At 34.4% G+C, this 27,597-nt stretch overlaps 7 protein-coding genes across 12 annotated transcripts; 5 read left to right on the top strand and 2 right to left on the bottom strand.

Annotated features, from left to right (window-relative positions):
- Nucleotides 1-104: 104 nt before the first annotated feature.
- LOC9303086 (mitogen-activated protein kinase 14) lies at nucleotides 105-6,328 on the top strand. 3 transcript variants are annotated; one of them, XM_021018615.1, is made up of 4 exons: nucleotides 105-764; nucleotides 1,976-2,097; nucleotides 4,958-5,405; nucleotides 5,489-6,328. In XM_021018615.1, the coding sequence occupies exons 3-4, from the start codon at nucleotides 4,983-4,985 to the stop codon at nucleotides 6,155-6,157; spliced, it is 1,092 nt and encodes a 363-aa protein (XP_020874274.1). In that variant the 5' UTR covers nucleotides 105-764; nucleotides 1,976-2,097; nucleotides 4,958-4,982; the 3' UTR covers nucleotides 6,158-6,328. The 3 variants fall into 3 exon arrangements, with proteins under 3 accessions (XP_020874274.1, XP_020874275.1, XP_002867014.1); XM_021018616.1 differs by lacking the exon at nucleotides 1,976-2,097; XM_002866968.2 differs by lacking the exons at nucleotides 105-764; nucleotides 1,976-2,097 and adding an exon at nucleotides 4,245-4,555.
- Nucleotides 6,329-9,971: 3,643 nt separating this feature from the next.
- On the top strand, nucleotides 9,972-13,296 carry LOC9303088. The gene is made up of 16 exons (XM_002866970.2): nucleotides 9,972-10,239; nucleotides 10,311-10,393; nucleotides 10,524-10,562; nucleotides 10,649-10,702; nucleotides 10,783-10,857; nucleotides 11,000-11,065; nucleotides 11,152-11,194; nucleotides 11,304-11,349; nucleotides 11,427-11,520; nucleotides 11,616-11,668; nucleotides 11,744-11,931; nucleotides 12,028-12,120; nucleotides 12,249-12,315; nucleotides 12,494-12,560; nucleotides 12,657-12,710; nucleotides 12,842-13,296. Exons 1-16 carry the CDS (start codon nucleotides 10,188-10,190, stop codon nucleotides 12,983-12,985), a joined length of 1,218 nt encoding a protein of 405 aa, XP_002867016.1. The 5' UTR covers nucleotides 9,972-10,187; the 3' UTR covers nucleotides 12,986-13,296.
- Nucleotides 13,297-14,220: 924 nt separating this feature from the next.
- LOC110226673 (peroxidase 49) lies at nucleotides 14,221-15,865 on the top strand. Its single transcript, XM_021019070.1, has 4 exons — nucleotides 14,221-14,569; nucleotides 14,650-14,841; nucleotides 14,919-15,084; nucleotides 15,199-15,865. The coding sequence occupies exons 1-4, from the start codon at nucleotides 14,345-14,347 to the stop codon at nucleotides 15,609-15,611; spliced, it is 996 nt and encodes a 331-aa protein (XP_020874729.1). The 5' UTR covers nucleotides 14,221-14,344; the 3' UTR covers nucleotides 15,612-15,865.
- Nucleotides 15,866-16,293: 428 nt separating this feature from the next.
- LOC9303089 (50S ribosomal protein L7/L12) lies at nucleotides 16,294-17,588 on the top strand. 2 transcript variants are annotated; one of them, XM_021019071.1, is made up of 2 exons: nucleotides 16,294-16,919; nucleotides 17,299-17,586. In XM_021019071.1, the coding sequence occupies exon 1, from the start codon at nucleotides 16,370-16,372 to the stop codon at nucleotides 16,907-16,909; it is 540 nt and encodes a 179-aa protein (XP_020874730.1). In that variant the 5' UTR covers nucleotides 16,294-16,369; the 3' UTR covers nucleotides 16,910-16,919; nucleotides 17,299-17,586. The 2 variants fall into 2 exon arrangements, with proteins under 2 accessions (XP_020874730.1, XP_002867017.1); XM_002866971.2 differs by having other exon boundaries at nucleotides 16,295-16,919; nucleotides 17,314-17,588.
- Nucleotides 17,589-17,616: 28 nt separating this feature from the next.
- LOC9303090 (probable ubiquitin-conjugating enzyme E2 17) lies at nucleotides 17,617-18,756 on the bottom strand. Its single transcript, XM_002868991.2, has 6 exons — nucleotides 18,655-18,756; nucleotides 18,444-18,547; nucleotides 18,262-18,364; nucleotides 18,110-18,173; nucleotides 17,915-18,003; nucleotides 17,617-17,823 (listed from the first exon to the last, which is right to left on the bottom strand). The coding sequence occupies exons 1-6, from the start codon at nucleotides 18,682-18,684 to the stop codon at nucleotides 17,728-17,730; spliced, it is 486 nt and encodes a 161-aa protein (XP_002869037.1). The 5' UTR covers nucleotides 18,685-18,756; the 3' UTR covers nucleotides 17,617-17,727.
- A 921-nt stretch (nucleotides 18,757-19,677) lies between these two features.
- Nucleotides 19,678-23,459, bottom strand: LOC9305109 (D-2-hydroxyglutarate dehydrogenase, mitochondrial). Of its 3 annotated transcripts, none has more exons than XM_021017145.1 (16): nucleotides 23,297-23,459; nucleotides 22,705-23,033; nucleotides 22,520-22,621; nucleotides 22,296-22,343; nucleotides 22,134-22,204; nucleotides 21,901-22,019; nucleotides 21,719-21,814; nucleotides 21,504-21,613; nucleotides 21,324-21,404; nucleotides 21,116-21,213; nucleotides 20,888-20,996; nucleotides 20,704-20,809; nucleotides 20,499-20,584; nucleotides 20,300-20,425; nucleotides 20,126-20,219; nucleotides 19,678-19,931 (listed from the first exon to the last, which is right to left on the bottom strand). In XM_021017145.1, the coding sequence occupies exons 1-15, from the start codon at nucleotides 23,400-23,402 to the stop codon at nucleotides 20,127-20,129; spliced, it is 1,680 nt and encodes a 559-aa protein (XP_020872804.1). In that variant the 5' UTR covers nucleotides 23,403-23,459; the 3' UTR covers nucleotides 19,678-19,931; nucleotide 20,126. The 3 variants fall into 3 exon arrangements, with proteins under 3 accessions (XP_020872804.1, XP_020872803.1, XP_020872805.1); XM_021017144.1 differs by having other exon boundaries at nucleotides 19,678-19,976; XM_021017146.1 differs by lacking the exon at nucleotides 23,297-23,459 and having other exon boundaries at nucleotides 19,678-19,977; nucleotides 22,705-23,050.
- Nucleotides 23,460-23,561: 102 nt separating this feature from the next.
- On the top strand, nucleotides 23,562-26,452 carry LOC9305110 (CDK5RAP1-like protein). Its single transcript, XM_021017143.1, has 3 exons — nucleotides 23,562-23,963; nucleotides 24,330-25,375; nucleotides 25,726-26,452. Exons 1-3 carry the CDS (start codon nucleotides 23,620-23,622, stop codon nucleotides 26,241-26,243), a joined length of 1,908 nt encoding a protein of 635 aa, XP_020872802.1. The 5' UTR covers nucleotides 23,562-23,619; the 3' UTR covers nucleotides 26,244-26,452.
- Nucleotides 26,453-27,597: the final 1,145 nt, after the last annotated feature.

Below are 27,597 nucleotides of genomic sequence, written 5' to 3' on the forward strand. Positions count from 1 at the left end.
ACAATTATAACTTAAGTCTTCGATCTTCTTCATCACAGAGGGGTAATTGCCAAATAAACTCAAGAAGTAAAAAAAAGGAAACAACAGAGAAGAGTTTTATTTTAAGAAAAAGGAAATTTGAATCCTAAACACATGTCAAAAAAAAAGGAAAGTTGAGTTTATAAATAGTCTCATCGTTGAGGGGAAAAAAAAAAAAATAGTCTCATCGTTTAGTATCATTGATCATCACAAACAAACCAGAGTGACCCATGGAGAGTAGACTCTTATTGATTCCTTCTGCCCGAGCGTTCAAGATGCAATTTCATGCTCTGGTTTTTCGATTCTCTTGTTCGATTTCATCTTTGATTTCTTCAAATTCCATGAGTTGTTGATCTTCGGCTCCAACTTGTTCGATGTTTGATTTTGTCGTTGCTCTTCACCAACAAGACCGGAAAAGAGAAGAGCGTCGTGGTGCAACATGATACGGACTCTTCTTCGTTTAGAATGGAAATTAAAGCCAACGGTGGGTGGTCAAGTCTAGTGAAAGATCTCACAAGCATCAATCATGTCTCGAAAAATCTAACGGAGATTTTGAGAGGACTTCGGTGTTTGTAACGGCTGGAGCGGCAATTGACGACGGAGATGGCGATTGAGGAGGTTGATTGATCGGAGATGTTGTTTTTCAATCGCACGGTGGTGGAGAAATCATCAAATCAACGAAGCCCAACAAAAGGAATTTCAGCCCATCAAGCCCATGAAACTACATCCCATGATATTCGTCAGAGGTCATTTTCTATCCCATCCTAATATTCATTTTAAGTAATTTCTTATTAATTTTAACTAAAAAGTTTTCTTTTATTATAAATAATATTATTTTAAGTAACCGTTTTCAAACTTAAGTGTTAAATTTAAATACGTGAAAACTAACCGGATTTAGCATCCCGTCATTTGTTCCGTAAGTCTTGTGGTGTCATAAATGCGACATGTTTTCACGTATTTAAATTTAACACTTAAAGACTTTTTTAAAACGTTTTTTTCTTGTGTTTGATTTTTTTATTTTTTTATTTTGATACTAAATTTACATAATGATATACAAAAACTAACCGGATTTTGGATCCAGCATTAGTCGTTAGCGATTCCAAATATTCAACTTGTTTTTCGTATCATTATTTAGATTTAATATCAAAACGATTAAATTAAAAAAACAAACACAAATAATTAAGTTTTAAAAGAGTATTTTTTTACTATACAAATATTTTTATAGATAAAATGTTTTCAAACTTAAGTGTTAAATTTAAACACGTGAAAATTAACCGGATTTAGCATCCCGTCCTTTGGTCCGTAAGTCTTGTGGTGTCATAAATTCAACATGTTTTCACTTATTTAAATTTAACACTTAAATACTTTTTTAAAACTTTTTTTCTTGTGTTTGATTTTTTTTTTTGATACTAAATTTACATAATGATATACAAAAGCTAACAGGATTTTGGATCCAACATTAGTCGTTAGCGATTCCAAATATTCAATTTGTTTTTCATATCATTATAAAGATTTAATAAAAAAAATTAAATTAAAAAAACAAACACAAGAAAAAAAGCTTTCAACTAAAAGTATTTTTAGTTATACAATATATTTTTATAAAAATAAATGTTTTCAAACCGAAGTGTTAAATATAAATACATGAAAATTAACTGAATTTAGCATTCCATTTTTTGATCTGTAAATTTTGTGGTGTCATAAATTCAACATGTTTTTACGTATTTAAATTTAACACTTCAATATTTTCATAAATAATGTTATAAAAATTGATTTGATTTGATTTTTATAAATAGTGTTTTTAATAATACTTGGTTTTTGGTCTATCATATGCTCAAAAATATTTTTAAGAAATCTCTCGACAAAAAAAAAGAATACATGTACATCAAATTGCAATTTTCTTTGTGCTTAATACAATAATACTACACGAATTGTTTTATGTATTGTATGACGTCACCAGATTAGCGGAAACTTCTGACTAAAGTGGGTCCCACCAAGAGCTTAACACTACTCGACGAAATCCACGTGGCATGTTTCATGCATCCACGTGTTTTTTATATGCTTATCTTATTTCTTTTTTTGGTAAGCTGCTTATCTTATTTCTTGAGCGTGCTCAAAGAGTAAAAATATTGATTGGCTTCCAAAAATCTCCATTTTATAGCTAACTAGATATGGACCCGTGCAACGCACGGGTTGCCGGTCGAAATGATTATTTTGAACATTTTTATTTTATTTTTGTAAGCTTAAATAAATATCTATAAACATATATATTTTAAAAAATGCAGCATAACTATTTCTAAATATAGATTTATTAGCATAATGCAAAAATATAAAACACTATTTGTAATTATGTTATACTAATTATTAAATCATCTAATATAAATATTGGTCAATTTATAAAATTATATAATTCTTTGCTTATTATAAGTTATGAAGTCATAAATATTCATATGTTGTATTATTGAATTTTAATAAGTTATTTATATCCATCGGAAGAGTGTGTTACATCTTATAATTTCAATATGGGCAAGATGGAAACAAAACTATGACAATAAGAAAAGATAAAACTATATAGTTACGTAAATATATGAACGATATATGTATAATATGTAAACATATAGTATGAGATACGTAAATATATGATTTTGTTTAGAAAAGTTTGACGTCATAATAAAATTGTGACAATAAAGGAAGAGAAAATATGAGACCGTCTATATCCATGTCATTTAACTTTACTTGATAATATGAAATATCCTCGACTGAAAGAAAAAACTTTATAAAGAATTAGAGAATATACACTAAATAACTTAAGACTGAAAAAAAAAACAAAAAAAAAAAACATAAGACTAAACATTATCTATTTGCTACATGATTTTTGTCATTTTTGGCTCATATTATTAATTTATTCGTTTTCTCTTCTTTCTAATTCTCAAATCTCTATGTTTCTCTCATTAGATTTCTCTTATTTTTGTTCGAACTTCTATTTCTTTTCCTTCTCTTCCTCTTGTCGGATTTCTTCACGACCATATCTTTATTTTTTTTTTCCCTATCTACATTTCTCACATTTGTCGGGCATCACCACCGAGTCTCACTACTTGACCCACCACCACAACTAAATCTCACTACTATCACAATCACCACCACCAACAATACCGAATCTCGCTAATTCTGACTCACCACCTTCTCTTATTACTCCACCTTCTTTATCTCCTCCGACATTGGACCAAGCCTCTCTGACAATAACTCTAGTCTATGTCTATCGCTGTTCATCATTATAAATTTGCCTTAATTGCCATATATTCATTAGATTTGAATATCACATGCTATTTTTAGGAAAACATCGTGATTCGAAATATTTTTTCTATAATTGATATGATATAACATCGTTAAAAATTAGTTTCTTTGATGAGTAAAATATGAGATAATATATTTGTTTATTTAAAGGTAACTATTTACAATCCTTTTTCTTATAGGATTAATAATTGATTGTATAATTTTCTTAATTTTTTTCTATTTTAAAATCTTTTTCTTGTACAGGTAGTAACTTATAAATAAAACGTTTATCATAATTTTATTATTTCATTTTTTATGGAAAATATACATATAATTTCCTTATTTATACATATAATTTTCTTATTATAATCTTTTTATATTCTTAAAACTATTTAAATATATATTTTTGTTATAATTATCTTTTAAAAACAAAAATTTTGTTTGCTAAATGGTAAAAACTCTTATGGAAATATATGTACAATTTCCTTAAAATTAGCTTTCTAAAAACAAAAATTTTGTTTGCTAGATGACAAAAACTCTTATGGAAATATATGTACAATTTCCTGTAATTAGCTTTTTACATTTAAAAACAGTTTAAAATTTTAATTATCTTTTTACTTTTTTTTTTTTTAAAAAGGAAAAATTTATTTGACACATGTCAAAATCTCAGATCGAATAATTTGACACGTGTCACGATCTCGTGAGTTATTAACTTTGAAAACCATACTTTATATAATAAAAGAGTTATTAACTTTGAAAACCATACTTTATATAATAAGATAGACTAATAATGAACTTCTAATTTCAGTAAAATTACTTGTGAAAATAAAAAGACTAATTACTTCAAACAATTTTTTTTTTTGGTGAGTTACTTCAAACAATTTTTGTGATATTGTTTGTATATACCAATTTCGATTCTAAATTAATGAAGACTTTAATCAAATTTTAATAATTAAGAGACAGCATGCAACTTCACATATCTTCTCATTTAAAATAATTAAATGACCGTCCGATATTGGCTTTTTATTTATATATATTTTAATTAAATATCAATCTATGAATAAAACTGAATATTCGGAAAATCGAATTAATAGAACAATTAGGAGAAGATTAACGTATTAAGCTCGTCGTCCTCTTCTTCTCCCTTTCTGGTATGGGCGCTCAAGATTTCTCTCTCAATATCTTTGCCTTTGAATTTATCTGATCCATAATAATCTCTGGATAACGACGAAGAAGAACCCATGTCCTCTTCTATAATTGCTTATAGGTATGGCGAATTGACGATACTGAGACTTTATCTTTGTTTGGTGTTTTGCTAGTTTACTAATTCGTCAAGTGTTTGATGATAATGACTCTTGAAAAAAAGTTTACTTTATCTTCTTCTCTTCTTCTGCTTTTGGTAGTCGTGTAGTTAGATTGATTGCTAAGTAAAGCCAAGATTTTTCTGGCTTCTTTTTCAAGAGGAATAACGTAAGCGAGCAAAAAGCTCCAATTATTGTCGGGAAGCAAGCTTCGATTCTGTAGTTTCCTCCCAATAAAAAAAAAAAAAAAAACATTTTTCTATAAACCCTTTCCAAATTCTGTGGATTAGACAAAAAAAAAAAGAAGGATTATTTTTATAAACCTTTTTGATTTTAGCTACTCTGTTTTTGTACTCTGTTTTTGTTAGGTGATTTTAGCAAAGAAGAAGAAGAATGGCGATGCTAGTTGATCCTCCAAATGGGATTAGACAAGAAGGGAAACATTACTACACGATGTGGCAAACATTATTCGAAATCGACACTAAGTATGTTCCGATTAAGCCGATTGGAAGAGGAGCTTATGGTGTTGTTTGTTCTTCAATCAACAGAGAGACCAATGAGAGAGTTGCTATTAAGAAGATCCACAATGTGTTTGAGAATCGCATCGATGCTTTGAGAACGTTGAGAGAGCTTAAGCTTTTAAGGCATGTGAGACACGAAAACGTTATCGCCCTTAAGGATGTTATGTTGCCTACTCATAGGTACAGTTTCAAAGATGTTTATTTGGTCTATGAGCTTATGGATTCTGATTTGAATCAGATCATCAAATCTTCTCAGTCTCTTTCCGATGATCACTGCAAGTACTTCTTGTTTCAGGTACGTTGGTTCGATACATTTTCTGTTTGTCTTGTTAAGCTTTGGTTTGTTGACTAGATTGTATCTTTTTGTCGACATTGTAGTTGCTAAGAGGATTGAAGTATCTTCACTCAGCAAACATCCTTCACCGCGATTTAAAGCCCGGGAATCTTCTAGTGAATGCTAATTGTGATCTAAAGATTTGTGATTTCGGGCTTGCGAGAACAAGTAGAGGCAATGAACAGTTTATGACAGAGTATGTGGTCACACGTTGGTACCGAGCACCTGAGCTTCTTCTCTGTTGTGACAACTACGGAACCTCCATCGATGTTTGGTCGGTAGGATGCATATTTGCAGAGATTCTTGGAAGAAAACCGATTTTCCCTGGAACAGAATGCCTCAACCAACTGAAGCTAATCATAAATGTTGTTGGTAGCCAACAAGACTGGGATCTCCAGTTCATAGATAACCAGAAAGCTAGGAGATTTATAAAGTCTCTTCCTTTCTCAAAGGGTACTCACTTTTCTCAGATTTACCCGCATGCGAATCCTCTGGCGATAGATTTGTTACAGAGGATGCTTGTGTTTGATCCAACCAAGAGAATATCGGTCAGCGATGCGCTTTTACATCCCTACATGGCGGGTTTGTTGGAACCGGAATGTAATCCGTCAGAAAATGTTCCGGTCAGTTTGGAGATAGATGAGAATATGGAAGGAGACATGATCAGGGAGATGATGTGGGAAGAGATGCTTTATTACCTTCCTGAAGCTTAAATCAATATTTTGTTAAGAGAATTGAAAATATAAGAAGTAAAATCATCTCTCTAACACTTGTTTATAATTTTAGTTTGTGGTAAGTTGTAACTAGAGGTGTTCAAGTAGACGGATAAAACTTATGTAATCATTTGGCTTGCTTCCATCGGTAAAAATGCCTTTCTCTCAAAATAAACTCTGAAAACTAAAAACTTTTTATTTCTCCGAATCAAAAATAAATTCAACATAGAAGCATCACTAAAACAACCATGAGAGACGATGGGAAGACAAAAGTAAAAGCAATTAACATGAACAACACAGTAGATAAAATTAACGAGACATGGAACCAACACAAAGCAAGTTGCTTGAGGTAATTGATGATAGGTGAGCTCTGCAAGAAGATTAGCATACAAATTAATCCATGTTATCTATAAGATTATATGACATGAAACTGATGACTGATGTTCTCATATCAATTTGTAACCAGTGAACTTCTTGAGTTTCTTGGAGGTTCATGTACCTGTGCTGACAATGGTGGCTGCATGCGCTCTGACAAAGGCCCATGGAAAAACCCAGAGATCATGAAGGTGAATGATTCTTAAGACAACTATAGCGACAGAAACATTAATGACAAGAGTGAACTTGATTTTGCATTTTAATTTCTTTCAGAGGGTTCACAATGGTGATCACAAATGCTCAAAAGGATCCCAAGCTGAAAACTCTGCAGCGAAGACCATCCCTGAGGTCTTTCTTACTTTGAGCTTATCTGCTTGAATAGTTTCCTTTCCCTTAATCTTGATCACTCCTTCCAGTGATAATATTCAATGATCTTCCAGGAAAATGACTCTACAACAGAGACGGCTCCTGAAGAGGAAAAGGCTTCAACAGAGGTTGAAATTGTAAGAATGGCAAACCATTAAATTGATATCAAGTTCTTCTCAGCAAAATAACCAACGCTTTTTTTTGTAATAATAGATAGATAATTCAGAGATTTCAAGAAAAAGAAGAAGAAGAAGAAGCTGGTAAGTCTTTTGAAACTTGATTTATGTTTAGACTTGAGACACAAGGCATCAAGTGTTGTTATGTTCTCTCTGTGACTGATCTTTTGTTCTGCTTTTTCTTGGAACAGTTCAACTTCAACTACTGGTGAGAGAGGAACCATAAAGGGAAAGCCTCTTGAAGAATCAGAGGCTTAGTGGTGGATTGATAATGCTTTATTTGTTTGATTGTATTTGTATCCAAAATGCCTCTGACCAATGCGCTCAAATCATCAAAGCCAAACTTATTGTAAAACCAATTTCTTGTTTGCTTATTATTAAAGAATGTTGAAACGAAAGAAAGTTTTGTTCTTTCTCTGTGTATATTATACTTTCTTATAAAATTACATGTACATCAACTTGTATTTTTCTTTTGTATCACAGAGGGTTATTGCCAAATAACACAGAAGTGAAAAAAGGAAACAACACAGAAAGAGTTATAAAAAAAAAAAAAAAAAGGATATTTGAATTCCAAACACATGTGAAAAAAGGAAACAACACATAGCCGTTAAAAGAAAAGGAAACTTGAATTCCCAAACACATTAGGGTTTATAAATAGTCTCATTCTTTTAGTATCACAAAAAAAAACAGAGAGACGAGAAACACAGAGAGAGTTTATAGAATGAGAAAGATGCAATTCCATGAGTTGTTTAATCTTCGTCTCCATCTTGTTCGAAGATGATACTGGTTCTTCTTCTTTTAGAATCATTCCAATTTCCAGAAATTAAAGCCAACGATGCGGCTCTGTTCACTTCTTGATCGATTAAGTCTAGTGAGAGATCTCACAAGCATCACGTCTCCTCCATTAGTCTACCAGAGATTTTGACAGGACTTGGGTGATCGGCAATTGATTGACGATGGAGATGCCAATAGAGAAGGAAGATTGAAGATTCGTTTCCCAGTTACGGTGGTGGAGAGAGAAATTAAGCAAACGGCAGCAATCATCAAAACTCTTTGGGTCTACGAAGCCCAACACGAATTTCAACCCATAAGGAACTGCCAAGCCCATACTCATTAGTCAGGTCAATTTCTTCTATTCCATCTTAATTATTCAATTTAAGTAAACTAGTTTGATTTTTTATTTTATTTTATTATACAAAATATTTTCAAACTTAAATGTTAAATTTAAATACGTGAATACGGTTAGACTTAGCATCCCGTCCTTTTGGTCCGTAAGTCTTGTGGTGTCATAAGTTCAACATGTTTTCACATATTTAAATTTAATTTTAAGGTTTTTTTCAAAAAATATGTTTTAAGTAAATCGCTTATATATTTTTTAGCTAAAAGTTTTTTACTATACAAAATATTTTCAAACTTAAATGTTAAATTTAAATACGTGAAAACGGTTAGACTTAGCATCCCGTCCTTTTGGTCCGTAAGTCTTGTGGTGTCATAAGTTCAACATGCTTTCACGTATTTAAATTTAATTTTAAAGTTTTTTTCAAAAATAATGTTTTAAGTAAATCGCTTATATATTTTTTAGCTAAAAGTTTTTTACTATTCAAAATATTTTCAAACTTAAATGTTAAATTTAAATACGTGAAAACGGTTAGACTTAACATCCCATCATTTTGGTCTGTAAGTCTTGTGGTGTCATAAGTTCAACATGTTTTCACGTATTTAAATTTAATTTTAAGGTTTTTTCAAAAATAATAATTTAAGTAAATCGTTTATATATTTTTTAGGTAAAAGTTTTTTATTATATAAGATATTTTCAAACTTAAATGTTAAATTTAAATACGTGAAAACGGTTAGACTTAGCATCCCGTTCTTTTGGTCTGTAAGTCTTGTGGTGTCATAATTTCAACATGTTTTCACGTATTTAAATTTAACACTTAAATGCTTTTTAAAAACTTTTTCTCTTGTGTTTGCTTTTTATAATTTTATTGTTTTGATACTAAATTTACATAATGATATACAAAAACTAACCGGATTTTGGATCCAGCATTAGTCGTTAGCGATTCCAAACATTCAACTTGTAGATTATGTAGATTTAGTGTCAAAACAATCAAATTAAAAAAACACAAGAAAAAGTATGTTTTACTATACAAAATATTTTTATAGATAAAATATTTTCAAGCTTATGTGTTAAATTTAAATAAGTGAAAACTAACCGGATTTAGCATCCCGTCCTTTGGTACATGAAAACTTATGTTTTAAAACTAACCTGATTTAGTAAGTCTTGTGGTGTCATAAATTCAACATATTTTCACGTATTTAAATTTAACACTTAAAAGCTTCTTTAAAACTTTTTTTTGTGTTTTTTTTTCTTAAATACGTGAAAACTAACCGGATTTAGCATCCCGTCCTTTGGTACGTGAAAACTTATGTTTTAAAACTAACTTGATTTAGTAAGTCTTGTGGTGTCATAAATTCAACATATTTTCACGTATTTTATTGTTTTGATACTAAATTTATATAATGATATACAAAAACTAACCGGATTTTGGATCCAGCATTAGTCGTTAGCGATTCCAAATATTCAACTTGTTTTTTATATCATTATGTAGATTTGGTGTCAAAACAATTAAATTAAAAAAACAAACACAAGAAAAAAAACTTTTTTATTATAAAAAATAGTTTTACAGATAAAATGTTTTCAAAATTAAGTGTTAAATTTAAATACGTGAAAACTAACCGGATTTAGCATTCCGTCATTTGGTCCGTAAGTCTTGTGGTATCATAAATTCAACATGTTTTCACGTATTTAAATTTAACACTTAAATGTTTTTTCACAAATAACACTTAAGTATTTCGGTTATCAGATCATGCAATAACCTAATTTAAATTTGGTTTGGTTATTTGATGTATACCGGATCCGGTTATTTAAATTTAATTCTCCTCGTACCTTCGGAACTATGTAGAAGGTTTTGACTCTTCCTCTTCAGTGATATGATCCGTCGCAAATCGGAATCTGCCGGCGAGATGGTTCCAGTCATCTTTGTTTCCTTGTTGATAGAGTAATCAACAATCCGAATCGGAGACGACGAAGACCCCAGTTGCAGTTATTAACTATGCAGATACCATCAAGAGACCACAGTTTCATTCTATTTCTCTTCATCTCTGGTAAAAACCTCGTCGCACCTCTTTCGAATTTTCGAGCTATTGAAAATTTATCTTCTTGGAAAATGCTGCAGCTTTTGTAATTGGTGCTGCGTCTGTACCTGTCCCTGATTCTAATTGCTACGCTCTTGACAATTCAAGTCGTCTTGTCGAATTCGTATCCTCTTTCTATTATTGTTGTTGCTTTAAGATTCTGCTTTGGTGAAAAATAGTAAAAAAGTTTGCTTTGTTGCAATGGTTTGATTTAGTGTCTTGTAAAGCTGCTTCCTTTAACTTGGTTTGTTCAGAGCAGCTGGATCGGCCATCCATTTGAATATGATGGGAAGGTTGTGTGTATGTTCTCATTCTATAATGTTGAAAGTTAGTTATAAGGACTTTTAGGTTTGATTAGGTTTGGTCTTTATTGGCGTAGGAATTTGATTTGGTGGTTAGATTCTGCAAGGATGTGGAAACAAGAGGGCAGATGGTAAACTTCTATATCATCAAATTCAAAAGCTTTGTTCAACTCTAGATTCCACCACTAATATGCGTTTTGTTTGTGTGCAGGGATATGTTGATTTTGGACGATTTGACCCGTTAAGCTACTTTGTTTCTAGTTCTGGAAATTTCGATTTTGTTCAAGTGAGAGCCTTCTCTTCTTTGCTCTGCTGTTTGGGATTAGGCATCATAGTTAGTTTCGGAACATCATAACCAATTCTTGCATTTGCGTAGACCAGTATTATCCTCGGAACATGGATTCATCTGTTAGTATATATACATATAGGGGTTTTACCATGGCGACCTGTCAAATTGTGAACAGAGTTATGACAAACTTGGACGTACAGCACAGGTTAGATATCATCTACACAAGAGTTTTACTTTTGGAGATTTTTGGTGGTTCTTGTTTTTTGAGTACGGTTTCTATGTTTTGTTCAGGTCAATATTATTTGTGGGAACTGTAGTGATGGACGGTGTAAAGGTGTGTTTGCTTCTGGTTCTTTTCTGTTTGTTTTGTTTCATCAAAATCGGAAATGCTTCTCAATTCTTGGAAAGCTATTAATTTTCATTCTTTCTTTTTCCTATCTCAGGTGGACTTGGATGCATATGTAGTGTCACCCAAGATTCAACTTGCAGGTCTGTCTGCTACTATTTGTCTCTTGGTATAGTCGATTTTTCTTACAACAAATTCCTGCTCTTTCCCACTGGTCCAGAGTTACTGTCGACTTGGCTATTCCATGTGAGAAACCTGGCCCGCGGGTGTTCAAGGGATTCACAGTCGGTTTGCATCCTCGCTCATGGGAAATTGTAAGAAACGAACAAACCCAATTTTCTGGTTACAGCTTTTTTCATACTGAACATAAACTTCAAATTGGATCCGGTTTTGGATTTTTAACCTGCAGATTTATAATGGGATGACACAGTTTGGATTTGATAAACCTCGTCGTGAGTTTAGGTATGGAATCAAGAACTTTGTTTTTCATGTTTGAGTTGTTCTGTATTTACATCCTGAAGTGTTTCTGATTTGTAGCTTCAAGACCGAGCAGACTCATCTTACTCTCTATATGACTGCAATTGCTTCTCTTTCAACATTGGTAGGGAAGCCTATCATCAAGGTTTTCCCAGAGAATGGTCTTGATGTTAAGATAGCTGGTTCTTCCTTGACTGGGAATCATCCAACAACTTTATCACCTTCAACTTTAGTACTGGATTGGAACTGTAATAAGTTCTGTTATCTTGCTTTTTGCATTGTGCCTTTGATCTTTGCTGTTACAAAACATGTAACCTTTTGTTTTTTCTCTCGAAATTTCGAAGGTGAGAAATCTCGGCGAACTCCATATGAAGTCAATGTCACCATCCCAGTGGATGGTTATGATCATGTTCAGTTTTTCCTCACAAAACTCTGCGGTGAGCTTATTATACACTCGGCTTGGTCATCCACAAGGCATTCCCTTTGAGCTGAAAACTTCCATTGCTTGCACTCTCTCTCTCTCTCTCTCTGACACATAAATATTTTTGTTCCTAAATTATTTCAGAATACAACCAAGGTAATGAAGGAGGATCAGCAAAAGGATGGGCTATATTTGGAGTTTTTTCCTGTGTGTAAGTAAATCTCACTCTCAGAAGCTTACGAACATTTGAGACAGTAAAAAAGTTTGCTTTAAGATTCTGCTTAGGATCAATTATTGGTGAAAAATAGTAAAAAAGTTTGCACAAATGCTTTATGATTTTCCATGTGGCCACATACTCAGCCCTACAATGGTGTGTTTCTTCTGATCAGATTACTAGTTGCATCTACACTTTTCTGCTGTGGAGGCTTTATTTACAAAACAAGAGTAGAACGAGTGGTAATCTTCAATTCTTCTACTTCCATTCTCGAATTCTCCTGTCATGCTATATACACACACACACACACAATCACTGATATGCTCATATGGACGCAGCGTGGAATTGATGCATTGCCGGGGATGTCACTTCTATCGGGCTTACTAGAAACTGTAAGTATTACAAGAAAACTCAACGGATTCATTTATGCAGAATCAAGGTTCTTCTGGTGTTTGGCACAATATATGGATCTCTCAAAAGACAATTTCTATGTAAGCTTATTGCTTTTGGTCTTGATAAACAGGTGAGTGGAAGTGGACAAAGCTACTCAAGAACTGAAGACATCAACAATGCTTTTGCCAATGAAGTCTCATGGGACCGCTCTTCCGCATCTTCTACTCCAGCAACAACACAGAGACCAAGTGAAAGAACATATGGTGCGATCTAAATTTGTTAATTGCCTTTGAAGAGGTACTGTTTCAAGCCATGGCATGGCACGCTTGAGATCTGCGATTTCCGGATTTTGCATTTTATTTTTAGTTTCTAGAAAGAGGGCAAAATACTAAAGAGTCAAAAAGTTAATAGCTTCACCGTGAGATTGTTGTTTTCACCAGTAGATTCATGTGCTATGATAGAAAAAGACAAGAAAATAAAAAGTGTTCTTTCTTTGCTTACTGCTTAGGTTACAAGGACAAGAGTGTGTTTATAAAGTCAACAAAGATTGAAACATTTTTTTGTCAAAGGAGTGGTTAGAATCTCTTCCTACTCTCTTACCTTTCTCACTAGACCAAAGACTTGGACTTTGTCTACGCAAACATGTTTTTATGGATATTAACCAAGTCCTTTGCAAAAAGTAAATATTGTTTTTTGCATTCCTCTTTAGATTAAGTTTAATCTAGGCTTTATATTGGTTACTTTCTTGAAAAATGATCTGTTTATTCTGTTCATACTTGGTTTCTTCGCTTTCTTTCCGAAAATAAAATCTTAAAATTTCTCTATTTTTTTTTTTCTACTAGGAAAGATAATTACTATTAGTGATTTGATCGACTACCATATGGTAGTTTAGCTTTTCTCCATCTTACTTTGAAAAAGTCAGAAAAAAAATATCAAATTAAGCATTCAATATTGAAGACATACTATATCTTTATGGCTTCTATGTTAGTGACATTTTTTATTGTTTACTCGATTGAAACACACAATCATACGCTTAAATTATCTTTGGAACTGCGGCTTCTTAATCATCTCAAAATCTATTTTTATTGTATTTTGCGAAGTGTGCCATTAGTGAAAATTGTTACAATCAAGAAGTCGAGACCAATGGATAGAGTTAAGCAAAAAAAAAACTTCGAATATCTACTCCTAGAAAGAAGAAAAAAAGTTAATAATTCAAATTATTATTATGAGTCGTTAAAACATGTATAAATATAGAAAGTCTATACATATATTAAAAACTCAACGCTTACCTTTGCTTTTCCCCTCCTCGATTCAAAAGTCAAAATTAATTTAAATAATTATGTAAACCTAAAAGAAGAGGTTAATTAGTCAAATTAAGCATGCAATGTTGGGTACCAAACCCAAGCTTTAGTTTCTTTTAACTTTCTTTTCTCCAATAAAATTTTACAATTCTTTATTTTTTGAAATTACCTTGATTGCTATCTTAATCCCGGTTTAGCTAATACCAACTCCATTTCTTCTTGCTTCTTCTTCTTCCAAGTCTTTTCCTATAAATACCTTCTTCTCCTCTTACTTCATATAACTCATCATCATCACAAAGTCTTCTCATTTCCTCATCTTCTTGTTGAAAGTAATGGCAAGACTCAAGAGCTTTCTCCTTCTTCTTTCTCTCCTTTGCTTTGTCCCTCTCTGTCTCTGTGACACGAGCAATGGAGGCAAACTCTGCTCTGGCTTTTACGCCCGTTCATGCCCGCAGGCCGAGGAGATCGTAAGATCAGTTGTAGCTAAAGCTGTTGTTAGAGAGACCCGTATGGCTGCTTCCTTATTGAGACTTCATTTCCACGACTGTTTCGTTCAGGTTTGGTTAAATTTTTCAACGTTTCACCATTATTTGTTACTTTAAGTTTACTTGTTGAACAAGGTAACTGTGAAATGTAGGGTTGTGATGGCTCTTTGCTTCTAGACAGCAGTGGAAGGATAGTGAGTGAGAAAAACTCAAACCCTAACAGCAGATCGGCTCGTGGGTTCGACGTAGTTGACCAGATCAAAGCTGAATTGGAGAAACAATGCCCCGGAACTGTTTCTTGCGCTGATGTTCTTACCCTAGCCGCTAGAGACTCCTCTGTTGTTGTAAGTTGCCTCCATAATCTCTATTGTCTCAAACCAAAACTGAATCATCAGCTAACTCGATTTTGTTTTTGGTTTAGACCGGTGGACCAAGCTGGGTGGTTCCATTGGGAAGAAGAGATTCGAGAAGTGCAAGCTTGAGCGGTTCGAACAACAACATCCCTGCACCAAACAACACTTTCCAAACCATTCTATCGAAGTTTAACCGTCAAGGACTTGATGTCACTGACCTTGTTGCTCTTTCCGGTAAGCTTTCGTCACTCCATCACAGTTGCATCACACACATGGAACACAATTAAAGAAACCCCATTATATGTTACTTGCTTCTCAAGCCACCACACTTGTCAAATGTTTTCTCAGGTAGTCACACCATCGGATTCTCGAGATGCACGAGTTTCAGACAGAGGTTGTACAACCAGTCCGGAAACGGCCGTCCAGACATGACATTGGAACAGTCATTTGCTGCTAACTTGCGCCAAAGGTGTCCGAGATCCGGTGGGGACCAGATTCTCTCGGTTTTGGACATCATCAGCGCCGCAAAATTCGACAACAGCTATTTCAAAAACTTGTTAGAGAATATGGGGCTATTGAATTCGGACCAAGTTTTGTTCAGCAGTAACGAGAAATCGAGAGAGCTAGTGAAAAAGTATGCAGAAGATCAAGGAGAGTTTTTTGAGCAATTTGCGGAATCGATGATCAAGATGGGAAATATCTCTCCCTTGACAGGTTCGAGTGGCGAAATCAGGAAGAATTGCAGGAAGATAAACTCTTGAATTCTTGAAACAAGAAAAGTGTTTGGGTCGATAGCAATAAATATATCTTGAGGAAGAAATGTGAGACATTTGCTTTTACAGTTTTACTTGGTGTGTGTGTTTTTAATCTTGTTTTTTTTTTTGTTCATTCTGTCATTTGAAGTTTTATGTTGGGTTATTTGCTTTGTGTTAAGACATAAGCTTGAAATTTATAAAACCAAAAAACTTGTATGAGGAAATATTTAAAGAAAAATTTCAATAGTGAATTTCCAAAATTGTGGTATCTTTTTTTTTTTTGTTCAAAATTGTGGTATCTTTTTGAAATAACATTTTAACTGTATTTTTAAAATATTTTCTGTATAATATTACTTTTGAAATCATCTTTTAGTATTAAAGAAATGTTATAAATTTCAAATAATTAAACAATAGATCTAGGCTTTATATTGGTTATATACTTTCTAAAAAATAATTGATTATTCTGTTCATACTTTGTTTCCTCACTTTTATTATACGTCTACAAAAAAATACTAGATCAGTACAATTAGTCTCTTAATTACTGTCCGAAAAGAACATCTTTAAATTTAATTTGCTGTTATTGGGCCTAAACCGAACCTAAATAATTTGGGAATTTAGAAAACGGTAAATTTGAAAATTGATTGGGCCATAAAGGCCCAGTACTATCACCTCTCATTTAGTTAGGGTTTATGCTTCTTCTTCTCTCAGATGCTCTGACATGAAGTCTCAACGAAGCTAACATCAATTCGATAAAGAGTGAAACTATGAGGAATCTGCGAATCATCTCCTCTCATTTCTCACGAGTTTTGAAATCCATCGAGACACACCCAAGTTCTAATCATTTGTTCTCGATCCAATCTCGGAGCTACTCATCGCCGGCGACCCAATCGGAGAACGTCTCCAAAATCGTCAATGAGCTATCGAATCTTACTCTCTTGGAAACAATGGATCTTACTGAGATCCTTAGACAGAAGCTAGACATCAGTGAGTTGCCTGTGATGGCGGCGATGATGCCAGGGATGTCATTCCCGGGATCTGGAGCTGGTAAATCCACCGGCGGAGAAGGGAAAGAGAAGAAGAAAGAAGCAAAGACTGCGTTCGATGTGATGCTTCAAGCTTATGAAGCAGTGTCGAAGATAAAGGTGATTAAAGAAGTGAGAACGATTACGGATTTGGGGTTGAAGGAAGCGAAGGATTTGGTGGAGAAAGCTCCAACCTTGTTGAAGAAAGGGGTTAGTAAGGAAGAAGCAGAGAAGATCATTGAGAAATTGAAGGCTGTTGGAGCTAAAGTTGCTATGGAGTGACCATTGTTAGGTACCTCTATTGAAAATTCTTCAACTTTCGATTGCTCTTAAGCAGATGAATTAGCTAGCTTTGGATTGTGTGAGCATGGTGTTGAATTGTAGTACCTATTAGGTATGAGAATTGGAAAGGAACATTATTTGATTCTGGAATTGGATAAAGTTGCTTGCTTTTTTTCTATGGGAAGTAAAGTTCTGAGCTTGATGTTGAGTTTCTTGTCAAAATGTACAGAGCATAAATGATGTTCAATTGAAGGAATCTTGAGGAAGAGCAATTAGAATAGCTTTTGTAGTTTATTAGAATAGATTTTTGTCTTGAAACATCAATTGATAGCATCTGTATGATTTTCGTGAAGGGTTTCGTCTTTACTTTCACATGCTTAAGCTTTTAGCTTTTGACACTGCAGGAGTTACTAAAATGGAGCATGAGCAGGAACAAATGAAGCTTCTGCTGAGTAGTCCTTCGTATTGTTTATTACAAATGTAAGATGTCATGGAAAGTCATCAGCAGCTCTTTTCTTTAGAGGTAGAAACAGATTTTTGTCTTCAATCAAATATACACGAAGGCTTGTTAGAAGCAACATTCTCTTCTTTGGATCAATCATTCTCTCAGTTCGTGGTTTGTACTAACAGTTGTTGATGATTTCTTTCATATAATAATGAATCGTGTTATTTCCAAACTTTCAAGTTTTATGCTCAAGCTTTTCGTATGGTTAAAACTGTAGAAAGTAGCTGTTCTTGTTTTAAAGATAGCAACAGATCAAGAACTTGACCTGAGATCATCATGCAATTTGTTTCTAATCACAATATTATAGGAGATGTTATACTTTATCGTCATGGAAACGCCACCTAGTTTCTTTGGGAGATCTTCCATGTTTGCAGTTTTTCAAGTAATGATCATTGTCTTTTGGCTTTTGCTGCAAGGAGAGAACAAGAAGAAACATCATAAGAAGAAGATTCTACTGTGAAAACCTTTGAAAGATGCGAATTCGTAAAACACACATATACCTTCACGGATGAGCTGGAGAGCATTGAGAGAATGCTGAGACAGATCGAACTTAGTCTCATAGCCGGTGACCACGAGTCATACAAAACATCTGCATCATCAAAAATACACATAGAAGCTCTTGTCATTGGACTAGGAAAGAGAGAGTAAAACACAAGTGATTCATTGTGTTTATGAGTGTTTAGTATGTAACTTACCCAAACAAATGTGACCGTTGCTGTAAACATGAGGATGAAGTGGAGCTGGATGCTGAAAGATGACCTGTTTACGGGTGAAACCATCGCGTTATGGGATTTGATGCGATAATTAGGTATCGTTAAGTATTAACGAAAGGAGTTTGAGGCCAAACCTGTGGAGCTTCCATAGGATAATGCTCAGGGAAGTCAACCTGAAGTTGGTAAGTTTCATTGGCATAAAGAGTTCCCGGAACTCCATGCACTTCAATGATCCATCTGTTCACACCAACAATTCAACATTACATCATCGACTATCGATATTCAAAGGAAAGACAGACGGAAAATGGTTACATACCGTTGGAGATTATCAGAGACTCTGTGCTTGAAACCAGCAGGAGGATTGGTTTGCCACTCCGTAAACTCTTTCTGCAACCGGTTCGTGGCGATTTTGGTCAGACCCTAACATAAAAAGAACAAAAGAAAGATGATCAAACCAAAGACAACAAGCGAATAAACCAAAAAAAAAAAAATATAATGTAATGTATACTAAGAAGCAATTAACCAACCTTGCGAGTTGATTCAGAAGAACTCGTCATTTTTGCTTAAAGTTAATAGAGTGAGTGTGAGAGAGAGAGAGAGAGAGATTGTGTGTGTTTTGTCTCCTTAGCCATATCCAACGAGCTTTTTATAGTGTCTTATCATCTTTGTAATTTGCATGTACAGTCATCGATCTGACGTCGTTTTATCGTGTCGGCTCTCTTTAATCCGGGACTTTCCACTTGTGTTGGAGAACCAAATCTTCACACGCTTTTGCAACTCTCGCGATCATGATCAAACCAGTTAGGAATATTATCGTAAAACATTCCAAAATCTATTTTCAGAAAACCAAATTTCCTAAATCACAAATCTCATACTATTATGATATAATCTGAATTATGGAAATTTTATAATAACCAAACTGATGCATGCATTAACCAAATATAATAATTGATGCATGCATCATGTAAAAATTGACCCGTAACAATGTTTTAATTTATTTCTCGTTACGGGTCATCGATGCCTTGGATTTTTTTTATCGATGATATATATATTGCTTTCATTGTCTTTTGGCCCTTGTGAATATTTTGAATGGATCGATGGTTACAAAAGTTGTAAGCAACTTGATTATATATCAAATTTGACTAGTCATTATTACAATTATGATTCATGATGTTGTTGACTTGTTGTATGCATTGGCTTCACCTTTAACCAAAACTTGTACACATTTGTTCCATGGAAACTATGGTCTATGGCTATGGTAATACGGCTCTTAACTTCTTATATTCCTATCTAGTTAGGTCCAACTTAGGTCTCAGAAGAATATATACTTGGTAGAAATTAGAACAAATAGGTTAAAATCCATATCTTATCTCTTGAATTAGAGTAGTTATTATTCCGGTTTGTCCGACGAATTTGGTTTCTCTTAGAGTATAAGACCTATTAAAGGAAGGTTAACAACCATGGAAAAAAAATTAAAGTCTTTTGTGAACAAATCAAGAGAATCCATTATAACAGAAATTGCCAAGAATAGAAAGCTATAATGTGAGAGATTCTTGATAATACTATTATTATAGATAGATTCTTTTATCTTTTCGAGTTTTGGTCTAAATACACTGCAAATTTGGACTTTAAATACACGTAAGATCCATAGGTTTCGATTCTTTCTTTCCTTAGTAATAAGATATAAAAACAAGGCAACAACAACAACAAAGAAGAAGAAGCATATACACTTTTGAGTTTAAAGACTTTTTAATCAGCACTTGTTTTTTTGTTCCTTTGCATCAATCATATCGCTCAAACTTGGCTGCTCATGTTCCAAATTCCTGTTTGAAGAATCATCTCATCTCCACCTTGCATTCGCCGAAAAAAGAATGTCAATGATTCCAAAATAAAAGATGATGATTCTTCACTTTCGACGTTGGAAGAGCATTCATAGATAGAAAGATAGATGCTTTCAATAATTTCGGTGCGTAATCATAAAGCATAATAATCTTTTACCTTAGTGAGAGAAGAGAGAGTGAGGAAGAACTTTGTAAGGGTTGAGAATTCCCTTTGGGTCCAGCAACTTTTTAATGGAAGCCATTAATGCAACCTGCATATATTATATTCCGGTAAGAATAGAGTGACACGATAGTTCTATACATAGTTTCCATTTGTTGGTTGTTAACTCACGGTTTCGGGTGATTTGCTATAGAAGATTTCATTAGCTTTCATCACACCTAGTCCATGTTCTGCACTGATGCTTCCACGGTGCTTTGATGTCCACTCATAGACATAAGGTTCTATCAAACCTAAAAGCTGTAAACAAAAGAGTGAATGAATGATCATTTGAACATCTTGGAACGTTTCATATCGATATCTGTATTTCAACCTTATCGTTATATTCTGCAGCAGAGATGTTTAAATGTAGATTTCCGTCTCCAAGGTGACCATACCCCATAACATTTGCTAAGTCACCTGAAGCATATGCATATTTAGTTGCAGTTTTCATTGAATCTTTCAGTTTCAACTTTCATTGAATCTTTCGGTTTCAACTTTCAAGTAATTAGGAGACAATGCATTGATATATTTCTTACCTAATTTCCCTCGAAGATCGTTAACAATATTGTAAATTTCTTCAACCGGTAAGGATAAGTCATACTTGTAAACAGCTCCTGCTTTCTGTAACGCCTCTGTTATACCCTGCAGGGTAATAATTATGACTTTATTCGTCGTGTAACATCAAGCTTTTTGAGGGGAAATAACTCTCAAGTGTTTTACCTCTCGTATGCGCCAAAATGAGGATGCCTGGTTAATGTCTTGAGCGATTACACCATCAGAAACTAAACCTTTTTCCAGTGACTTTAACAGGAAAGCTTCAAGCTTCTCCCTGCATTAGTTTTTGAATCAGGCAAAAACTCTCTCAAGGGATCTGAAATACTTAGAATTCAATTAAATGGTACTGGAAAATTGTGAAAGTCACAAGAAAGACCAGAAAATTCTCAATACCTGTCATTAGTTTCATCACTCCCCGTTGTCTCTATCAGAATATAAAAGTTCTCCGAACAGGAAACTGGATTACGTACACCGTCTAGGTGGTTCAGTACCTGTTGAATGTATTAAAAGAGAAAGGGTTTAGCAAAAATCATAGACTTGTACGCAAGATAAAGTATCTGGAATGCAAACAGTTCCTATTAGGAACTTCCTAAAAGCTTACCAAATCCATGGAATTGTTATCAAGAAACTCGAAAGCGGATAGTATCTCTCCAAGATTTCTCTTTGCTTCAACAAGAAGTTTCTGGCAACAAAGGAAACACGATGAGAGACAACAGGTCACGCACTATCTCCTCTGTGGAGAGAATTCAACTACAGGAGTACAAAAGAAATTGTATAAAACCTGGCAGCTGAGATAATCTTTGCAGGCGATGAAGGCTAAATTTACAGAAGACAATTTTGGTTGTGTGAGAATAGAAACTTTAGTTACAATACCAAGTGATCCTTCACTACCTGTGGAAACCAGTAAAGAGAAAAATTCAAGATGATTTAGTCTCTTTTGCTAATGAAGTGACACTTGAAATCATTGTACAAGCACAAGCCAATAGTAATACCTACCGATAAACAAATGTTTTAAGTCGTACCCAGTATTGTCTTTGCGTAAAGTTCCAAGCATGTCAAGCACGTTGCCATTTGCTGTGACAGCTTCTAGACCTGAGATGAAGAAAATAAAAATGATGAAGATGAAACCCAAATGTATTCAGATGGATCGAAAGTAAACAAGAACTGTAAGTCATTACCCAATACGGTTCCATGAAGTGAGCCATAACGGATTAGACGCAAACCACCAGCATTAGTTGAAACATTTCCACCGATATGACAGCTTCCTTTTGCACCTAAGTCTAGAGGCATAATAAAACTGAGGAAGCATAAATTTTATGTTGCAACATCTGACAAAAAACCAAGCTAGTTCACTGTATTAATTTTGTGTTCGTTGTTACTAAAAGAAGATAAGAAGACATGGCTATCTTACCCTTTTGTGTCAAGGAAAGTTGCCAAATTTTCTAATATGCATCCTGCTTCACACACCAAGACGCCACTAACCTGAAGATAGAGCATCGTATCATCATCAAGTATATAGTTATATTGCTCAAAGAGGAGCAGTAGTTGATCTGAGTATAAGATTGTCAATTACCTCATCAAAAGCTAAGACTTTATTCATCAGACCAACATTGATGATCACCTGAAAAATGCCACAAATTAGTCGCCTTTATGAATGCAAAAGCTTCTTTTTGTTCCTATTTCACTTTTTCAGTATCTCCCACATTCCTTAAAATTTTCTTTGCTAGCTTTTTTACACTACATATCCAACATTTTTGACAATCACCAATCAACATGAGTAGAGAAACAGCATAGAACCTCATCAAAGACAGGCACACTTCCACCAACAAGACCAGTGTTTCCTCCTTGAGGAACAACAGCTAAACGCCTCGAATCACAATACTGAAGTATCTGAGAAACCTGCACTAAAATAAATCTATGTTTAACACAAATATTCATCGCAATCCAAACAAAGTAATACGGTAGAGAGAAAAAAAAAACACCTCTTGTGTATTCTTGGGCAAGAGCATCAGCTTACTAGATCCTTTGTACTTATGCATCCAATCTGTATTTGCAGTCTCGAGCCTTTCTTTATCTTCAATCACGTTTTTTTCACCTAATATCTCCTTAAAGTAGCTAACATCTCTCGAATCCAACGACGAAAACAAAGGGTTTCTCTGAATTTTAGAAGCTGCTGATGATCCAAAACACTTATACTGCTGAAGAAGCATCCCCAAATTTCTACTAATACATGGATGATGAAGCTCTGTGTTATAGTTCCCATCACTTAGCTCAAAAAGCTTGCCTTTTGATTTGTAGTGATTCACAAAGCCTTAACCCATAATTCAACCAATAAGATACACAAATCCTAAATAGAAATAATCATATCCAAAAATGTTTCAGTTTCTAAAGCAAAGTTCAATTTTTTTCATCTCTAAATCTAATTACAAAAGCAAAGTTCAATTTTTTTTCATCTCTAAATCTAATTACAAAAGAAAAGTTCATTTTTTTTCATCTCTCAATCTAATTACAAAAGCAAAGTTCAACTTTTTCCATCTCTCAATCTAATTACAAAAGTCAAATTGGAGATCAAACCTGACACAGAACGTGACACTAAGTTCTTGTTTGGTCGGCTAGTAAATAGAGATTTGCATCCAAATCTTATCAACTCTCCCGATCTTCTCAATTTCTGCATCATCATTCTTCTTCTTCTGCTTCTTCTGCTTCTTCTGCTTCTTTCGTTCTTACCAAAATGTTCGTTAAGCGATAAAAAATAAGCTGAAAGTGAAATGTCACTATTACCCCTGAGTCTGGATAACGAAACGCTGCGTTTTAGTGTGAATAGATTTTGTAAAATCCCTAAGCCTGAGAGAGCCTCCCGTTGTTGTGGTGGAGACTTTGGAGCTCCTCAATCTCCAATGGCGTCTTCTTCTCTCTCGTCTCTCTCCTCAATCCTAAGTAACCCTCATGGTTGTTCTCTCTGCTTCAAAGCCTCTACACGACGCTGTTTCGCTCTTACATTCCTCTCCTCGAAAGTAGTAACACATGCTTCTTCCTCTGCTCTTCTCCCTCGTTGCCGCAGCACGCATCTTCTCACACAGAAGCCGATCAATAGGAAGAATGGGTTTGCCTTAAATCTTTCTAGAAGCTTTTCTGTTTCTCAAATTGCTGGTTCCGGTAAGTTTGATGGTCCAAGCCTCCACCAGTTCGTCTCCAACGCTCAAGCACATGCTTCTCTTACCACTCCCGAAACTGAATCTGAGTAAGTTTTCTGTTTTGCAAACCTCAGTTAGGAGTTTTCATGATCTTAAAGTTTTGATTTTTATGAGAATTTTGCCATATTCTTGTTTGTTTTTATAACTTAATTGGTGTTAGCCGATGGTTGGAGAACCTAAAGTTTCGAAATTTAAGGAATCAGAGTGCCAATCTAGTTCCAGAAATCATTTAAGTCAATCTGTTTGTGGAAGATTATGCTCATCAATCCATAGGTTGTGGAAGATTATGTTCTATCTTTCAAGTTGTGCAACTTTGCAATTTACAAGCGATTACTTTCAATATGTGGATTGTGATTTATAGCTTATATAGATGCTAATACATTTCTTTTCGAATTCTTTCTTGCTCTTTGAAGCACACTAGATTCTGACGTTGCATCGAAAGGTCGGATTTATCATGAAACGTATGGATGTCAGATGAACATAAACGACATGGAGATTGTCCTTTCGATAATGAAAAACTCCGGTTATAAAGAAGTAGTGACAGATCCCGAGAGCGCAGAAGTCATTTTCATCAACACTTGTGCTATCCGAGACAATGCAGAACAAAGAGTATGGCAAAGGCTTAACTACTTTTGGTTCCTAAAACGAGAATGGAAAGTCAATGTCGCTAAAGGAAGAGCGCAATCTCTCAAACCTCCTAAAGTTGTTGTTTTGGGATGTATGGCTGAAAGATTGAAAGACAAGATTCTAGATTCTGATAAAATGGTTGATGTTGTTTGCGGTCCTGATGCTTATAGAGATCTCCCGAGGCTATTGGAAGAAGTAGACTATGGACAAAAAGGAATCAACACTCTTCTTTCTCTAGAAGAGACTTACGCCGACATATCCCCAGTCCGAATCTCCGAAAACTCAATTACCGCTTTTGTTTCAGTTATGAGAGGCTGCAACAACATGTGTGCTTTCTGCATTGTTCCGTTTACAAGAGGCAGAGAGCGATCACGTCCCGTCGAATCTATAATCCGCGAGGTTGGGGAGTTGTGGGAATCCGGTGTGAAAGAAGTTACGCTTTTAGGGCAAAATGTGAACAGCTATAACGATGATTCATCTGATCCTGAGTCAGGTGCTAACTGGGAGTACAGTGAGGGATTCTCGAGCAGGTGTAAAGTTAAAAACATGGGTTTGCGATTTGCTGATCTCTTGGACCGACTCTCTGTACAGTTTCCAGAGATGCGGTTTAGGTTTACATCGCCTCATCCTAAAGATTACCCGGACGAGTTGCTGTATTTGATGAGAGATAGACATAATATCTGCAATCTCATCCATCTTCCTGCACAGTCAGGTAATAGCAGAATACTCGAACAGATGCGTAGAGGTTACACCAGAGAAGCTTACTTGGATCTTGTTAAAAAGATTCGGAGTATAATACCAGATGTGGCTATAACCAGCGACTTTATAACTGGTACGCTTACTCAATCATTGCATCGTTCCATTTTTTTTTCCTACGTTTTAGATAGCTTAAACTAGACTAGAGTTGCCTAATGCGGTTATGGATGAGCGAGATTCAAGCTAGGGAAATGGTTTGGAAACTTTCTGTATTTAGATATTGCGGGTTTATAAAATCGAATAGAGACTGACTACCATCTGATTTGGTTTTATACGGTTTTGGTTCGGATCCATCTCTTTAGAAAATTTTATCTTTAGTGCTGCTCGTATATTTGATACGGTTTTTGGTTCTAGTTTCTATTCGGTTTTCTTAGAATCTTAATGCAACTTATCTGATACAAAAGAGGCAATTGTGTGTCTTGGTAGGCTTCTGTGGAGAAACCGAAGAAGAGCATCAAGAAACCCTAAGCTTGGTGAGAGCAGTAGGGTACGATATGGCATATATGTTTGCATACAGCATGAGAGAAAAGACACACGCTCATCGCAAGTACACAGACGACGTTCCAGAGGAAGTGAAACAGAGGCGTTTAACAGAACTCATCGAAGCATTCCGCGAAACAACAGGTCCGTGTTACAACTCTCAGGTAGGATCTATTCAGTTAGTTCTTGTCGAAGGACCGAACAAGAGAGCGCCTGAGACAGAACTCATTGGAAAAACCGATAAAGGACACCGAGTTTCGTTTGTCACAAAGCCTCTGTTTGATACAGCGTGTCTTCTTGATGGCGATGATCTGAAAAGGAATCCTGAAATTGGGGATTTTGTGGAGGTTCGGATAGAGAAATCAACGAGGGCATCGTTGTTCGGAGAAGCTCTTGCGATTACTAAACTCTCACTGTTTCACGATGTTGGTGTCGATGCTGGTGTTGCGTCTTATGCAAGTTAAGTTAAACTTTGGGTTTCTTTGTTTCGAAAGCATTATACTTTTTCTTGTGTATACTTTTCATAGTTAACCAAATAAGTTATTTTACAAAGGAATTTTATTACTTTTTTGTAACCAAAAATTGTAACTTAAAAGGATAGAGAAACTGAGTGTTGAAAATGTCAGCGATGAACAAAGAGAAATCGTCAATGGCATGGTAAGTGATTATTTGACTATGACAAGTCAATAACTACTATGCTCTATCCGATGGTAACAGCAATTAAACTCACAAATAATTTTATATATTTTGCTCTATGTTAACATAAGAAAAATGGTTCACAGCTCGAGACATTTTAAACTGTTTTGTGACTCCAGGCTACAGGTATCAAGAACTGTATTTCTATATGATTTTCATAACTTATGTTATTGAGTCTTTTTTTTTTTTTTTTTTGGGCAAATGAGTCTTGGTCAATTATATTTACACAAATACGTTAGGCAGAAAGCATTCTAATTAATTAATTGTGGACCGACCTTTTAATTAACATGTCTCGGCTTTTTATCAGACATATATTCGACTAATTAATATGACTCATGGATATTAAGCCTAAAGTTAAAAGAGGAAGAAGAAAAAACTCCAATCACATGTCGTAGTAATCACACTCCCCAATAATAAAGTTGGATTAAGTATTTCATAAAAATAAAGTTGGTAAAGTTGGATTAAGTATTTCATAAAGATAAAGTTGGTATTTCATTTATCTAAATTTTCTAAGATGAAGTACGAGTACAACCACAACCTAATCTAGTAGACTAATAAGTATATAGGTTTTGATTAATTGTGTATTCCTACTGATATCGATAATCACATTTTAATAATGTAGTGGCATTGGCAAATAAAATATTTGAAAGCACTGATTAACATAATTTATGTGCCTGACATGTTTATTATAATAAGATCATGGATTAATCAGTGAACTTATGTTCATCATTGTTTCGAATTCTAAAAGCAGATCTCGATTTTACTTTTCAATGCATTTGATGGTATTTACTTCGACCTATAGTATGAAGCTTGTATTTTACTTTGTTTTAAATCATATACTTTACGAATAAGCAAAATGTGGTACGGGGAAATGGATCCCATTATTGAGATCACAAGCATAAATTGCATATTGTTTAGTGAGGCATGCACAACAGCACAAGCCCTCGATTACTAGTGAAAATAAAATAAATTGCATATTGTTTGTAGGGCTAACATATTTAAATTTGTAATCGGTGTTAAGTAACTCAATATCGGTCAAAAAGCTTGCGATAAATCTATAACGAAAATTTCGTTACACAGTTTAATTGCCGTTTGTAACGATTTAGCATGTTATTTTTTATA

The sequence above is a fragment of the Arabidopsis lyrata genome (genome assembly GCF_000004255.2).
Source record: "Arabidopsis lyrata subsp. lyrata unplaced genomic scaffold ARALYscaffold_7, whole genome shotgun sequence".
NCBI lineage: Eukaryota > Viridiplantae > Streptophyta > Magnoliopsida > Brassicales > Brassicaceae > Arabidopsis > Arabidopsis lyrata.

Bases quoted from the DNA above. Each gene is read 5' to 3' on its own strand.
- LOC9303086 (XM_021018615.1), top strand. From the start codon at position 4,983: ATGGCGATGCTAGTTGATCCTCCAAATGGGATTAGACAAGAAGGGAAA. The intron at 5,406-5,488 runs GTACGTTGGTTC...TCGACATTGTAG, and splicing joins GCAAGTACTTCTTGTTTCAG to TTGCTAAGAGGATTGAAGTA.
- LOC9303088 (XM_002866970.2), top strand. From the start codon at position 10,188: ATGCAGATACCATCAAGAGACCACAGTTTCATTCTATTTCTCTTCATC. The intron at 10,394-10,523 runs GTATCCTCTTTC...TGGTTTGTTCAG, and splicing joins CAAGTCGTCTTGTCGAATTC to AGCAGCTGGATCGGCCATCC. The intron at 12,711-12,841 runs GTAAGTATTACA...CTTGATAAACAG, and splicing joins TATCGGGCTTACTAGAAACT to GTGAGTGGAAGTGGACAAAG.
- LOC110226673 (XM_021019070.1), top strand. From the start codon at position 14,345: ATGGCAAGACTCAAGAGCTTTCTCCTTCTTCTTTCTCTCCTTTGCTTT. The intron at 14,570-14,649 runs GTTTGGTTAAAT...TGTGAAATGTAG, and splicing joins TCCACGACTGTTTCGTTCAG to GGTTGTGATGGCTCTTTGCT. The intron at 14,842-14,918 runs GTAAGTTGCCTC...TTTTTGGTTTAG, and splicing joins CTAGAGACTCCTCTGTTGTT to ACCGGTGGACCAAGCTGGGT.
- LOC9303089 (XM_021019071.1), top strand. From the start codon at position 16,370: ATGAGGAATCTGCGAATCATCTCCTCTCATTTCTCACGAGTTTTGAAA.
- LOC9303090 (XM_002868991.2), bottom strand. From the start codon at position 18,684: ATGACGAGTTCTTCTGAATCAACTCGCAAG. The intron at 18,174-18,261 runs GTTTGGCCTCAA...ACCCGTAAACAG, and splicing joins ATCCTATGGAAGCTCCACAG to GTCATCTTTCAGCATCCAGC. The intron at 18,004-18,109 runs GTAAGTTACATA...TTGATGATGCAG, and splicing joins CAACGGTCACATTTGTTTGG to ATGTTTTGTATGACTCGTGG.
- LOC9305109 (XM_021017145.1), bottom strand. From the start codon at position 23,402: ATGATGATGCAGAAATTGAGAAGATCGGGAGAGTTGATAAGATTTGGA. The intron at 22,020-22,133 runs GTAAGATAGCCA...ATGCTTCCTCAG, and splicing joins ACTTTCCTTGACACAAAAGG to TTTTATTATGCCTCTAGACT. The intron at 21,405-21,503 runs GTTTTATACAAT...CTTTGTTGCCAG, and splicing joins AAGATTATCTCAGCTGCCAG to AAACTTCTTGTTGAAGCAAA.
- LOC9305110 (XM_021017143.1), top strand. From the start codon at position 23,620: ATGGCGTCTTCTTCTCTCTCGTCTCTCTCCTCAATCCTAAGTAACCCT. The intron at 23,964-24,329 runs GTAAGTTTTCTG...TGCTCTTTGAAG, and splicing joins ACTCCCGAAACTGAATCTGA to CACACTAGATTCTGACGTTG. The intron at 25,376-25,725 runs GTACGCTTACTC...GTGTCTTGGTAG, and splicing joins AACCAGCGACTTTATAACTG to GCTTCTGTGGAGAAACCGAA.